This window comes from Poecile atricapillus, chromosome W (assembly GCF_030490865.1).
Source record: "Poecile atricapillus isolate bPoeAtr1 chromosome W, bPoeAtr1.hap1, whole genome shotgun sequence".
NCBI lineage: Eukaryota > Metazoa > Chordata > Aves > Passeriformes > Paridae > Poecile > Poecile atricapillus.
This window is the reverse complement of record NC_081288.1, coordinates 96,702,736-96,718,044: the sequence shown is the minus strand read 5'-3', so window position 1 is coordinate 96,718,044 and position 15,309 is coordinate 96,702,736. Positions and strand designations below refer to the sequence as shown.

General features: G+C 43.7%; 1 protein-coding gene across 3 annotated transcripts in view; it reads right to left on the bottom strand.

Annotated features, from left to right (window-relative positions):
- The window catches only part of LOC131591630 (zinc finger SWIM domain-containing protein 6-like), a 352,285-nt gene that overhangs the window by 176,274 nt on the left and 160,702 nt on the right, over positions 1 to 15,309 (bottom strand). The window contains exon 3 of one of the 3 annotated variants that reach the window (XM_058862523.1): positions 12,784 to 12,893. The exons of 1 other annotated variant lie outside the window; for it this stretch is intronic. In XM_058862523.1, coding sequence (XP_058718506.1) covers positions 12,784 to 12,893 — 110 coding nt within the window. Of the gene's footprint in view, positions 1 to 12,783; positions 14,123 to 15,309 lie in introns of those variants that run through there. One more of the 3 variants, XM_058862522.1, reaches the window with a different exon arrangement.

Sequence of the window (15,309 nt, the reverse complement as noted above, 5' to 3'; positions counted from 1 at the left end):
TTGGAGTCTAAAGTGGGAAAATAATTTTTTTACTTTAGGAGAACAAGTAGCAAAGACCTTTAACCTTAGGAACTGTTGGGTCTGCGGAGGGCCAGGTGTGGAGACTTTTGTGGCAAAATGGTTAGGCGAGAAAGGCCATGACTGTACAAACTTGCTAGAGATAAAACATAACTAGTGCAGAGATAGTCTCAAGGCCGGATTGCCCTTGAGATGTGGGGAGGAGAACAAGAATGTGGTAAACAGAACGAAAAAGAAGGAACAGGGACGGTCTGGTAATCGCAAGAATGCAAAGGCAGATAGCTATGTTTCGCAGTGTCGTAGATAGCAGAATAACCAATGATGAGCTATACTTTTGCAATATGTATGAGCTAATTAAATCATGTATTTAAACACGAGTATAAGGATCAATAAACGAGATTTGCTTGACGACCACCTGGTGTCTGCGTCTCCCTTCTCCGACAAATGGTGACCCCGACGTCGACCCCCTGCTGAAAAGAAAGCGGGGGAGAGAACGCGCCACGGTCGGTGAAGTAGTGTTGGGGCCCGATGCACCCGGGTCGGTGCTAAACGACGAAGGGAAAGCACCCTCAAGGATCACATCGGTGGTCTTGAGCCATACGTGCTGCCGAAGCCGGAAAGGTGCAACAGCACTGACGACAAAAATGGACAGGCAAGCAGCATATAATTTATTTTTGGGGTTATTAGATAAGCTGGGGGTTAGAGACATAAATCCTAGAAAAGACGTACCGGGATTGCTAACATGGGGTCACGCGAAGGGTTGTTTTTCCAACCCGCACACAGTACATAAATTGAGTGAGTGGCGTAAGTTAAGAGATGTGTTGTGTAAAGCAGTTTTAGAAAAAGATAAAACAGCAACAAAGTTAAGAAAAATTTGGCGAGTTGTGCATAATACTCTATTGAAACATCAGGCAGAAAAAAGAGCGGCTCAGCAAGCAGTAGAAGCCTATAAAAGGAATGCACGGTATAGAGATCATGAACCTTTAGCGCCAAGTGTCTCTCAAGTAATTATACCTGCTTCTAGCAGTTTGGGCACAGATGATTGTGCTTGGCCCTCGGCACCCCCTCTCAATGAGTCCACAGAGGACGCTGAAGTGCCTGTCGTAGCCACCTCTGATATTAAGGACCCTTCAGCCCAATCTGTTAAGCCTGGAATGCGTAGTTCACAATCTCCGCCAGAGCCAGATCCTGTCCCTGGGGCAGGGAGTGACCTGTGGGAGGAAATGGCTAGACAGAGGAGAGAAGCCTGGAACGCATTGGCTAAGCATGGGCTAGAGAGTGGGGATGAAGTCACCGTGGAGGCGGCAAGGACGTGGGCTCTGCCTGTAGTTTACACCCCGGGGGTAAACCAACAAGGACAAGCTGTTCAGTTAGGGACCTATACACCTCTTAATTAGAAGTTATTAGCTCAGCTGTGACAGACAGTGAGTCAATTTGGATTTAAGAGTGAACCAGCTAAACAAATGATAGACTATATATTTGATACGCATTTGCTAACTGTTAATGACTGTAGAAGCATTGTGAAACTGATGTTTATTCAACATCAGCAGCTGCTGTTTAACGCACATTGGCAAGCTTTAGTTCAAGAGTCAGTTGCAGTTCAAAGAGGACCAGGTGATCCATTACAGGGAATTATAGGAAAAGAAAATAATGAGAAAAAAGTTCCACAGGGAACGCTGAAACAACGAACAGAATCTGTTCAGTTATGGCAGGATGTAATACATCCAGAACTATTTGCTTCATTTTTGGAGTCATTTTTAACATTGCTATCTTATTTAAGTTCCATCTTTACCACCCTGGAAGAAAAGAAGCCAGATTTAGACTGGTTTCCACCCGAACCAGGAAGATATGAGGGAGCGAGGTGAGCGCAGGGAACAAAGGCACCCTGGGGGTAGAAGCAGCGCAAGAAAAGTTCCAAGGCCTCTGATCGCCGTTGTTAGCACCTGGCCGTGAGAGACTTTTCGTGTAAAATCGCCTGCTTTTGTATAATCATGTCCTTTTTTTTTTCCTCTATCAGCAAACAACAAGAGAGATTAAGAGAAAAAACTGCATTTGTTAAAGTTAACTTTGTGAGGTTTTTTTTTTTTTTTTTTTTCTTTCCGTTTTTCCTCGCTGCGAGAGTATGTAGAGAATGTGAAGAAAGATAAGAGCAGAGCTGCAGCAGCAGCAGAGCGGGCCGTCCACCCCCCCGCTCCCTCTCTCGAGGTGGGGCACTGGGACGGTGCCTGGTTTGTTGCAGTCGTAATTTATTGGGTTTTCAAAATGCTTTTATATACCATTGTAGAGTTAATTTTGTGTTTTAAGTAATTATGAGTTTATGCAATTGCAGTTTTTAGAGTTTTATTAGAGAAATTATTGTAGTTTTTTGAAAGTTAAGAAAAGAAAAAAAAAAAAAAAAAAAAAGTGTTTAAGGTGAATACTAACAGAAGTTGCCTTGCAATAATTGGTTTTAGAATCCAAGATTAAAACATGGTGTAATTTATAGCTTTTAGGAAAACCTTCTTCCAATTAATGTTATTTACAGAAGAGATTTGTGGTTTAAAAAATAATTAGTTAAGAGAATTTTACTGTATAAGACAAAGCTAAGTTAAAGTATATATTAACACATATAACTGCATATTTACCAATTTAGATTTTAGGTTTTAGTTTAAAAATTAGACTTAATGTTTTTGAAAAATGCTACAAAAGCTGGATGGCAACTTGCCAAATCCCATGTTGTTGTGGTGGTTTTTCTCTAGAAAAACTGCACTTTAACATCCTAACTAATTTAAACATATATTAGGCAAATTTTTATTATAAATAAGTATTTTTAATAACATTTGCAGTTATTATGAGTTATTTTTAAAGCTAGATGACATAGAATTATGACATGTTTGCTACATTTTTATAATTTTTATAGTGAATTTATGTTATTGTTATATTGTGTTTAAAAGATATATATTAAACTTTTAGTTGCCTTTTTTATAGTAACAAAATAAAATTAAGTTAAGTTTTCATTTAATATAGATTAAGTGTTAATAGAATTAAGGATAGTCAAATTTTATAATGTTTAAGCTTGAATGTTTTTAAGTTAAGTTTTTTAACTTAGATATTCTTTTAAGGTTAAGTTTGTTATTTTCTTTTGTCATATATAATTATTGTGAAGTTTAGAACAGTTTGCTATGCTGTAAGCATTTCATAGCTGCTACTATTGAGAACCTTGTTTTAGAAATGAGTTAAGAGGCATCTTTCCAGTTTAAAGCCAGGCCCTGGCCAAGCCTTGACTTTACCTGGACAGAATGTTTGCCAACAGATCCAGATGTTTTCTGTCTTAAAACTGTATTTGAGTCACTTTTTGACTCAGCAATTTAACCCTATTAATATGACAGCTGGATCAATTTTGAAGTGAGCTTGGAGAATCATTTCCGGAGGTGATTACCCAATCCTTCACTGATTTTTGTTTCTGTTTGTTTGCTAACTATAAAATGCTAGTGCAGTGTTTTAGTAATTAATAGCAGTTTTATATTATATATGTTATTAATAATGTTTAAGATTTAATTAATTTTTAACTAGTATAAGTTCTTATTAATTGTGTATAAGGTTTTGTGTTGTTGTTGATGTTTATAATAGAAATACATCTCATTTTTATTTTTTTTTTAAGAAAACGGGGGAGATTGATGCCCTAAAAGCATTTATTTAGTGTAATTCATTAACTTTAAGGAGAGAAGTGCCTGTGTTTTGTTGGCAGGTTCAGAAAAGTCACCTGTCCATCTAACCAGACTGTCTGCCTCTGAACACATGAGATCCAGTGAACAGAGAAGTCATCACACAGCCTTGGTATTCCAGACTTGGATCAGAAGTGGACCTGTCAGGACACAGTTGTGTCTAAACATTAACAGACATTTGCCAACAGAAATTTTATGTTGTTATTATGATGTGGTGTTTCTATTAATTTTTTAGGTATCTTTTGTTTAAGATTTAGAAGGGTCTAAAGAACAACTTGAACATCAAAGCCCTCAGTCACCGATCAGCTGCCAGCTGACATCATGGGAGCAGTGAACATTCCAGGACTGAATTGTGTTGAAGAAATTCTGTAGAAGATTTGGGAAGTGTAGAGACTCCATTTAACTATATATAAAACAAATTGTAATTGTGTGTTTATCTTTTTAGCAAATTGCTTTCATGCTTAGACTATATATATATAGAGCACGTGTGTTAAAAGTAGTTAGATAATAGTTTAAGACAAAGTGTTTAAAAATACGTATAAAAAATAACATTAGAATTTTTAAGACTAATATATCTTATATTTTAGCAAATTAATTATTCATAGAGAGGGGGGAATATGTTGTAGTCTAAGGTATTGCGCTGCGGAAGAATTCGGGATTGTAACGGGAAGCTGCTAGACCCCCTCTCTGTTAGGATAGCAAAACCTGCAATTAGCCAATAGCACCCAGGTGTGACATATGCAGATGGGAGTAACACAGTGACCCCCAGGCTATAAAATGTTAAGTTTCCCTGCAATAAATCGCCATATTGCCATCCATCACATTGATACAGTGAGATATGGACCGCGCGGCTGAAGATAGCTGCCCGTGCTGGTTCCAGCCAGGGTACCAGCCTTGCTTGACCCCGACATATGGTGCCGAAACCCAGGAACAAGAAAAGTGAGACAAGAAGAAAGCAAGGATACCCTGAGTCAAGGAGCAACGGTCAAGATAGTGAGTCTATTCTTGACGGGAGAGCCTGGGCCCAGAAGGATGATGGAATCATCGAAAAAGGTTAGATAGTAAGTTGTAAATTAATTAAGTCGTAAACCTAATTCGCTTGTTATTACAAGGCGTTGAGTTGTCAAAGTCATAAATGAGTTTGTAAGGTTTATCCACCCTAAGGTGTGGGACAGATGTACTAAAACACTTGCCAAAAAGAAAACGGGGGAAGTGTGGAGACTTTTGTGGCAAAATGGTTAGGCGAGAAAGGCCATGACTGTACAAACTTGCTAGAGATAAAACATAACTAGTGCAGAGATAGTCTCAAGGCCGGATTGCCCTTGAGATGTGGGGAGGAGAACAAGAATGTGGTAAACAGAACGAAAAAGAAGGAACAGGGACGGTCTGGTAATCGCAAGAATGCAAAGGCAGATAGCTATGTTTCGCAGTGTCGTAGATAGCAGAATAACCAATGATGAGCTATACTTTTGCAATATGTATGAGCTAATTAAATCATGTATTTAAACACGAGTATAAGGATCAATAAACGAGATTTGCTTGACGACCACCTGGTGTCTGCGTCTCCCTTCTCCGACAGCCAGGGGGATCTGAAAGCTGGCCATGAGTAGCCAGTCCAGTTGAGCCTAAATGGTGGGTTAGCACCCCGAGTGAAGTCCATAATGGAACAGGATTTTGGGACAAAGAAGGAAGTCCATGGCAGCTTCATTCTTCTGAAAGAGGCATTTATTGCCTAAACAGAACAGGAAGCACATATGTGGGAAAGAGCGTTTGTGACTGGACTTTATCTTTGGGTTTAGATTGTTGGACCCCCAAATGCCCTCCTTATGACTATTCCAGATATCGAGGAAAATGGAATCAAACTCATGTTAAGCTCACTAATGGTAGCTGGGTAAGGTGTTCCTTCCATAATTACCAAAAGGATTTTGAAAGCTGTAAAGCAGTGGGGAAGGATAAATTTTTTGACCCTTTATTTTTAAGCTGCCCCCGGAATAATTCCACTAGTCCGACACATGTTGTCCGAGACTATCAGTGGAAATGGCAACACCGGAATGGAACTCCAACCCTTTTCAGTAAGTTCTGGTCCAGATCTAATAAAACAGATCTGGGATGTGATTGCAAGTGGAAACCTCATGTAGGAGCTTAGAAATGTAAATATTGTAATTCTTATAGTGAAGCAACTATTGTTGGTGGACCACTAAGCCCTAGAAGCAAGCTGTATTTTGACCCACCAGTTGATGATGAAAATTGGAAAGGTCCCTTCGCTAATGGGACCTGGGCTCTAAAAAGGGGCATTACTGGATTTGTGGCCAAAATGCTTACCGCAGGCTACCTCCAAACTGGTCAGGGATATGTTATGTAGAGTATATTAGACCATTGTTCTTTCTGCTACCACAAGTTCAAGGAAATCAGTTAGGAATCAAAGTATATGATGATCTAATTAGAGAAAAGCGGTCCATTGATACATCCCTGGTTGGAAAGAGCACCCAAAAGTGGGGAAAAGATGAATGGCCACCTGAACGAATCATACAACACTATGGACCAGCTACCTGGAACCCAAATGAATTAATATCAGGTGCCAGAGAACCCATTTATAATCTAAATCGGATAATTAGGTTGCAAGCTGTCTTTGAAATAATAATCAACCAGACAGCTACAGCTCTTGACCTTCTTGCTGACCAGTCTACTCAGATGAGAAATGCAATATTACAACATCGGATAGTATTAGAATATTTATTAGCAGAAGAAGGGGGAGTGTGTGGAAAATTTAATGACTCAAACTGGTGTTTGCAAATAGATGACAATGGAAAGGTGGTAAAACAAATAACAAAAAGAATAAGAAAGTTAGCCCATGTACTGGTCCAAACATGGAAAAGATGGGAATGAGATATGTTTTCATGGTTACCTGGTGGCCTATGAGTCAAACAAATGCTTTTTTTCCTCTTATGTGTGGTAGCAACTCTAATCGTTTTACCATGCATGATCCCTTGCTTAATACAACTCATTCAACATGTGATCAAAAGAATGCAGGTAGTAGCCGTGCCTACTGACCCAGAGATAGCTACAAAAGGGCAGAGTGATGCCACTGCAAAAAAAAAGACCCAAGAAAAAGAAATTAAGTCAATGATAACTAAAGTTTGTAAAGACAATTATTAACAAAAATTAAAAGAGGAGGGATTGAGAGGAATGATAGGTTTGTCTTTACAAACAAGCTGTGGGTCTGCTGATAAGATGCAGCTATCAGTAAGAGACAACAGAAACAATGGGATGGATTCCACTAAAAGATCAAAGAGGCACTGAAAGACCACCATGAGTTCCACAAAAGTTAAGAATTAAGAAGGGATTATGCATTGGGAAGGGGGGAAGGTATCCCAGGTATCAGGCGTTCCGGAAAGTCTGTACCTCTCAAGTACCTCAGCCTATGGGGAAAGAGAGAAGGGACAAGCAGCCGGGAATTAGGATAAAAGGAGGCTGCGCCCTCCAAAAATTTGAGAGACCCCAGGGGAATGCCCCATGGCCTCTCATTTTATTAGAATAAAGAAAAAGGACTCCTCTGTCTCCTTTTTGGACATAAACCTCTGGTGTTTGTGGATTAATTTTCCTGACAAGTGGGAACATCAAATTGGGCAGTACCATTACTAAACCACAACAGGCATGTTGATCCTGACTGCACACCAGGTGCCCATCAAAGCTTCTCTATGACTCTTCAGCTGGAGATGGTGGTGATGAATATAACCAAAGGCTCATGGATCAAGATAAGAACAAGGAGAGATTACTAATTACCATCATGGGAAAAACAGACTCGACTTGGGGAAATTAATTTATTACTGTCCTGGGGTGATTGTGATGTTAAATTGTATCCCCATTCATCCACCTAGCCCAGAAATAGGTTTTGTATCCTTAAAACTTCATCTAAGAGTAAAAGTGAGTGGAGAAGAAGCACCGAGTCTGTTTATCAGACTGTACTTGCTCCCCCCACATTCCGGGATGGGGTTTTGACTACAACACAGACAGACAAGAGACAGATCGCCTTTGCTTTTCCAGCTAGCTGAAGCAGAGAGGTCTTCCTGGACTGTTTTTTTTCCCTTTTCTTGGAATGGTTCGAACCTGCTCTGGACTGGGGACTCGGGGGAGCACCGGGAGCTTGCACCCATGGACTACTGGGAGACTAGCCTGGGCAGCGGCATTTTCCAGCATCAGAGGGATTGATAACAGAGCAAACACTCACAGGAGGGAGACCCTCTGAATTTGTCATCTCTTCAGAGTGGCAAGAGGTTTTGTAATTTGATATTGTTCATTCTTGTGCTGGGTAGTGCTTTGCCTGTTAAATAAACAGGTTTTTTCCACTTCTCTCAGAGAAATCTCTTCCCGAACCGGTTGAGGGGTGGGAGGAAGGGGCCACGTGGGTTTGCTTCCCGGGGGGGGGTGGGCATTGGAGGTTTTCTCCCAAATTTGCCCCAAACCAGGACAAATACAATCAAATCAGAATAGCATAATGAAAAAATAAAAACAAATCTTAAAAACACCTTCTCCCCATCCCTCTCTTCTTCCTGGACTCAACTTTGCTCTTGATTTTCTCTACCTCCTTCCCAACAGTGGTGCAGTGGGATGGGGAATGAGGGTTGTAGTCAGTTCAACAGACTCATTTCTGCCACTGTTTTCTCCTCGGAGGGAGGACTCATGCACTTCCCCTGCTCCAGCATGGGGTCCCTCCCATGGTAGACAGACCTCTATAAACTGCTCCAGTGTGGGTTCCCCACAGGGTCACAGGTCCTGACACTAAACCTGCTCCAGCATGGGCTCCTCCCTCCACAGGGTCCACAGGTCCTGCCAAGAGCCTGCTTCAGCATGGGCTCTGCATGGGGTCAGAGCGGCCTTCAAGTGCATCCACATGCTCCAGCGTAGAAGCCTCCATGGGCTGCAGGGGCACAGCTGCATTACCATGGTCTTTACCATGGGCTGCAGGGGAATCTCAGCTCTGGCACCTGGAGCACTTCCTCCTTCACTGGCCTTGGTGCCTGTAGTTGTTGCTCTCACATATTACTCCTCTCTTTGGCTGCAATTGCTTCTCCACAATAACTTCTTTCCCCTTCCTAAATACGTTATCGCAGAGGTGCTACCACTGTTGCCAATGAGCTTGAGCTTGGCCAGAAGTAGGTCCATCTAGGAGCTGACTAGCATTGCCTCTGTGGGATGTAAGGGAAGCTTCTGGCAGCTATTCACAGAAGCCAACCCTGTAGCTCCCCTGCTACCAAAACCTGGACACAAACCCAGTACACCCACACTTCTAAAGTTACAGAGGATTTAAACAAAAAAATTTGCTGCCCTTGCAGATAAAATGTAGAAGGTCTGTATTAACAACCATGCAATGATGTACTGTGCTTGGTAATTATGCTGAAATACTTTCCTCTTCTTTTTCTGTTTGTGTATTTAAAGAAAGAAAATGTTGCTACTATGTGGAGGCTAGCTTTGGAGCAAGCTGCAGGCCCCATGGCCTGCCAGACCTGCCTGAGAAGCTAGCCTGGGAATTTCATGGGAGGATTCAAAACAATCCTCAAAGACAGAAAACAGCCTGCAGGTGCAGTTTTTCTGTTCCCGTGTTTTCCTTGCAGGAGAAAGTCAGGGGGTGGTGAACCCCACTGACCAATGATGGTAATGTAGCACTTTACTAACCAATAAGAGTTTCCTTTCTGTACTTTCCACGAACTAGTCTATATAACATGGCTGTAACAATAAACTAGAGATTCTCTCCTGTTCTGACTCCCTTGAGAGTCCGTGTCGTTCTTCCTGCCGTTCCTAATTAGGACGACATCTGGTGACCCCGCGTGATGATGAACCGACCCTCCGAGGTCTGGTAACTCGACGTGATGTGCAGCCGACCCCCGAGGTCAGAAAGCAACTTACATGAAGACATCTGCTAATCCCCTGAGGGTAAGCAGCGAGCGAGGACAAAGCCAGCCCTTCCCCCTAGAGGGGTAAGTGGAATTCTCCGGGGTTCTCCTAGAGGGAACTGGTATTTTAACCAACGGGATAGTGGAGCCTGCCAGAGAGTGGGCTTGGAACGGCCTATCTTGGTGAAGCAGAGCTTGAAATCCCGGGTCCAAGCCGATAGCGTTTGCATAATTGCATTCGCAGAGCCGCCAAGATAAAAAAAGTTTTCATAATGGAGAACTGTGATTTAGCTGACGAGCAACTTGTCAGCTTTGCATGGCAAGACGCCTTGCTGAGCATGGGACTCTGTATTCCTGAAGAAGATATACGCGCTTTGTTCCACTGGATGAAAGTGCAGGAGTTTGCTATGACTGTGAATGATGTGTTTAACCTTGAGATTTGGTGGTCAGTGGGAGACCACCTGTGGACTAGGCTGGCTGCGGGAGATACCAGTGCGTGCAGCTTAGCAGCAACTTGGGGAGTGATTTTTAAGGCACTGGAACAGTGCCAGCCTAAAAACAGTGAAACCGAGCTGTGTAGCAGTCCTTCAGCTCTGCCCGGACCCTTAGAGAACTTTAGCAGCGGTCAGGAGCAATCCGTAGACCAGAGATCTCCCTCTCCAGAAAAATTTGAGCGCCCGCCATCCGCAGAGCTCGGCGCGCAGGTGTTGCCAGCAGAAAAACAACAGAAGAGCGAAAATCGCTCGGCTCTGCCTTTACCGCACCCGCAGGCACCGCCATCCCCAGCGCAGCGAGAGCCGCCTTTGCCTGCGCCCTCCGTGGAGCCTCCGCCGGCCCCTCTAGGACCAGCGCTGCGAGCACTGCTGCCAGCAGCCGCCGTGGAGCCTCCGCCGGTGCCCCGAGTACCTGCCAGTGCGGCCGCGAAAAACCCTCTCTTCAGCCACCCCCCGCGCCCAGGGGGCGGGGGGGCGCCGCCGCCGCCGCGGAGCCAGGGCAGACGCCCGAGCACACAGAAGAGCCGCAGCCACCGGTAAAATCCCCACAGCGGCAGCAGCAGCGGCGAGAAAAAAACGAGAGAAAAGGTGGAAAAGAAGGAAGAAAAAGCTAACTCAGGACGCCGCCCGCCGCCACCGGCCGCGGGCCGGGCGGCCATCCGGGCCCCTCTGGCTCCGGCCGGCTGCGAAAACCCCGTAAAAGCCGAGCCGAAGCCCAGATCTGGAGCCGGGGCCGGGGCCGTGGCGAGCATTCCCCCCCCCGCTCCCATCCAAGGTGCCGGCCAAGAAGCGGCGGGGGAGGGGGGGGAGCCCAGGCACCCCTTTTGCTCGCGCGCGCGTGCCCTGTGAGCTCCTTTCTTCTGTGCCGCCAGAAGCAGCGTGAAACCGCGGCACCCGCGCGGACGCCCGCCGCTTCCCCGCCCGTGTGCGCCCTGCGCGGAGCGAGCCACGAGGGTCGGCGCGGAGCCGCGGGACCTGCACAACACCCCCACTGCCCCGCGCTCTCCCGCGCTCCAGCGGGGAAGCGGCGGGGAGGACGGGGAGCGAACTTCGCTCCCCCTCGCGCCCGTCAGTGCGGCCCGCGCACACGCGGACCGTGCTACAGGCGCCGGGCCGAGTTCTGCCAGCCTTGTGCTGCCAGGTTCTTCTCCTGCGAACCTGAGCCGCCCCGCGAGACGGTGCCGGGGCTCGAGCAGTGCCCCGGCCGGCGCGCGTTCCCCCCCGCCTTGCAGGGGGTGAACCGCACCAAAGTCCTGCAATCCCTGTGAGACCCAAATTTGCTCACTTTGTGCCACTTTAGTGTTCTTTTAAACTACTATATTGACAAGTTAGACTGTCAGTTTGAACAGACTAACAATGTTTTGTATTAGTTCACTGAGTTAAGGATATTTGACTCAACCGTCAAATCCTTGCAAGGAAAACAATCTTTAAACATCATCATAAACCAAAATTCCAAATTAATATCCATTCCAATATCTAGTAAAAGAAACCACTTGTGCCGTGTTTGTTCTCCCTCCTGCAAGGCCCAGCAGGATGTTACAAACACTGTACATTTTTTATTTTTTTCCTAAACCAAAAGGGTGAATTGTGGAGGCTAGCTTTGGAGCAAGCTGCAGGCCCCATGGCCTGCCAGACCTGCCTGAGAAGCTAGCCTGGGAATTTCATGGGAGGATTCCAAACAATCCTCAAAGACAGAAAACAGCCTGCAGGTGCTGTTTGTCTGTTCCCGTGTTTTCCTTGCAGGAGAAAGTCATGGGGTGGTGAACCCCACTGACCAATGATGGTAATGTAGCACTTTACTAACCAATAAGAGTTTCCTTTCTGTACTTTCCACGAACTAGTCTATATAACATGGCTGTAGCAATAAACTAGAGATTCTCTCCTGTTCTGACTCCCTTGAGAGTCCGTGTCGTTCTTCCTGCCGTTCCCAATTAGGACGACACTACTAAATCTTTAAAAAGGTTTCAACGTGAGTGTGCTGGTTTTGGCTGGGCTAGAGTTAATTTTCTTCTCAGTGGTTGGTATGGAGCTATGTTTTGGATTTGTGCTGAACACAGGGTTGATAATATAGAGATGTTTTTGTTATTGCTGAGCAGGGCTTACACAAAGCCAAGACTACTTCTGCTTTTCATACTGCCATGCTGGTGAGGAGTCTGGGGGTGCATGGGAATTTGGGAAGAGACACAGCCAAGACAGGTGACCCCAACTGACCAAAGGGCTATTTCATACCAAATGAAGTCATGTTCAGTATGTAAAGCTGGAGGGAAGAAGAAGGAACAGGGGAACATTCAGAGAGATTATGTTTGTCTTCCTAGGTAACCATTACATGCAATGGGGCCCTGCTCTCCTGGAGATGGCTGAACACCTGGCTTGTTCATGGGAAGGGGTAAATCAATTCCTTGTTTCGTTTTGCTCATGTGTGCATCTTTTGCTTTATCTGTTAAATTCTTTATCTCAACCCATGAGTTTTATAGCTTTTTACTCTTAAAATTCTCTCCTCAATCCTGCTGATGAGGGAGTGAGCAGCTGTGTGGGGTTTGGTGGCTGGCTGAGGTTAAACCACAACAGTGTAACTAAATTCAGGAAATTTCAGCTCTCAAGCCATAGTAGGGCTGTTAAAATTTAGCCTACTAGATATCAATTCTCCCCTTCTACTCTGTCCTTGTGACACCTCACCTGAAGTGCTGCATCCAAGTCTGGGATCCCCAGCACAAGAAGGACATGGACGTGTTGGAGTAGGTCCAGAGGAGGGTCATGAAGATGATCTGAGGGCTGGAGCACATCTCCTATCAAGACAGGTTGAGAGAGTTGGGGCTGTTCAGCCTGGAGAAGGCTCCAAGGAGACCTCATTGAGGCCTTCCAGTAATGAAAGGAGACTTATAATAAAGAGGGTGAGTGATGGGCAGATAGGGACAGGAGATTTAGATTAGATGTTAAGAAATTCTTTATTCAGAGGGTAGTGAGGCACTGGAACAGGTTGCCCAGAGAAGTTGTGGATGCCCCCCATCCCTGGAAGTGTTCAAGACTGGGTTGGATGGACTCCTGAGCAACCTGATCTGGTGGGTGGCATCCCTGCCCATGGCAGGCAGGGTTGGAACTAGATGATCTATAAAGTCCTTTCCAAACTAAACCTTTCCATGATCCTATGATCAAAATCTGCCTTCCCCAGTAGCCCACAACAGTGCAGAGTACTGAACAGGAAGGGCTATTCCTATCCTGCAAACGTACCCTTAATCTTTCTGAACCTAACTATTTCAGGGTCACAGATCACAGTATATTCTGAAAGGGACCCACAAGTATCATAAAGTCTGGCTTTTAAGTGAATGGCCCATATGGGAATTGAACCCACAACCTTGTTATTAACACCATGATCTAATCAACTGAGCTAATCTCAAGGTTTTAAGGTTCTTCAAACAAAATATCAAAATCTTGTAGCATGAAAACCAAAAGATGCACTGTGCTTTGCTAGAAAGCTTTCACCAGCAGTAAGTTATAGCCTGCCAAAAAGAGAGATGTTACATAGCTCTGGAAGAGGGCAAAAGGAATCACCTGCATGGGGACTCAACAATAATGACATTTCACTAAGATCCAAAGGGACAGAAAAAGTCTCTTCAGCTAAAAGCTGCAAGCCCTCACTCAAAATGTTTTTCCCTTCAAAGGGAAAATTCCTCTTTTATTCAAAGTTACAAACCTTTGTTGGCAGTATTTCTCCACACAAAAAAAATCCACCCAAGAATTCTAGTGTTTCTGCTTTTAAAATAAAAAGCTTGCTTATTATTATCTAAGGATAAGAAAAGATTTGCATGCAGAAAAGCATGTGTTTATTACTATTTATGGAGCAGGCATGTTTCACCTTTGTCCTTCAGCTGATGCAGTTGAAAATGTTTTACTGTTTTCAAACCATCACTTGACCAGTAATTCAAGCTCTGCTGACATTTTCACTGCACAGAAGCTTCACATTATACAAAAATGCATGTAGAAAAGCAGAGCATTAAGACAACATATCAAACATTCATGCAAAGTTATTTTGTTTCTGCTGAATATTCACCTCAGAAACAAAAAAAACCCAAAAATAATTATTAAAAGGTAAAATATAGCTTTTTCAGCTGATCTACTTTTGGAAGGAAACTGCCCAAGTGCCATCAGGAGGAAAGCATTAAGCCACTGCAAAGTAAGTTTGCCAAAATATGTTTGACAGCATCCAATCTATTAAGTAAAAACATTCTGGGACTGTAAAGCTGCCTGATAAATGAAAATTCACAGAATCACAGAATGATTGGGGTTGGAAGGGACCTCCAGAGATCATGTGGTCTAACCTTCCACTAAAGCAGGTATACCTAGAACTCATGGCACAGGATTGCATCCAGGTGGGTTTTGAATATCTCCAATGAGGAAGACTCTACAACCTCTCTGGGCAATCTGTTCCAGTGTGCAGCCACTCACACAGTAAAGTTCTTCTGCATGTTCAGGTGGAACTTCATATTATTACAATGTTGTATTTGCCGTCACAAGTTTATACACTTCAGACATCCTTCTGAGTTTTGTCACAGAAAATAAATACTTTAAAACAAAAGAACCTTCAAACTGGAAGACTCTGAGGAAGAGAAATGAGAGTGGAATGCAGGGAAACAGCAGCAGGCTAGCTTTCAGTTACTCAAGTCAAAAGCAAGTTTTGAAATAGAAAGTTCTACTAATTCAACAGCATAAGCAGCAAATCTACTGCACTAAATAAGCATCATCAATAGCATCTCAGAAACATAATTAGTTTCTACTGTCATCCTATGTTAAAAAGCATCTTCCTCAATCTACCCAAGTCTGAAGCTGTACTATCAAAGACAATGACCAAAATGAGCAAAACCTAATCAGAACAAGCAGCCACGTAAAATGCTGGGGAGGAGCAGTGAAGAGAAAATTTACACTGAAATTTCACATTGCTGTGACTCAAGAAAATTAAAAAATTATTCAAAATTCTAAAGTGTAAAAAGCAAAGAAAAAAACCTCTCATTCAACAGGAGCTGCATCCATTTTTTATTCAGTCAAAAACACAGCAAGCTACTATGAAGTGAACTTTAACTGAAAACATACTTTGAATGATTCTCATTAAACTTTAACTATGTTGTGGTTGCAGTTGGGATAAGAGGTAATTTTCTCCTCAGTAACTGGTACAGTGCTGTGTTTTGGATTCAGTGTGAGAATAATACT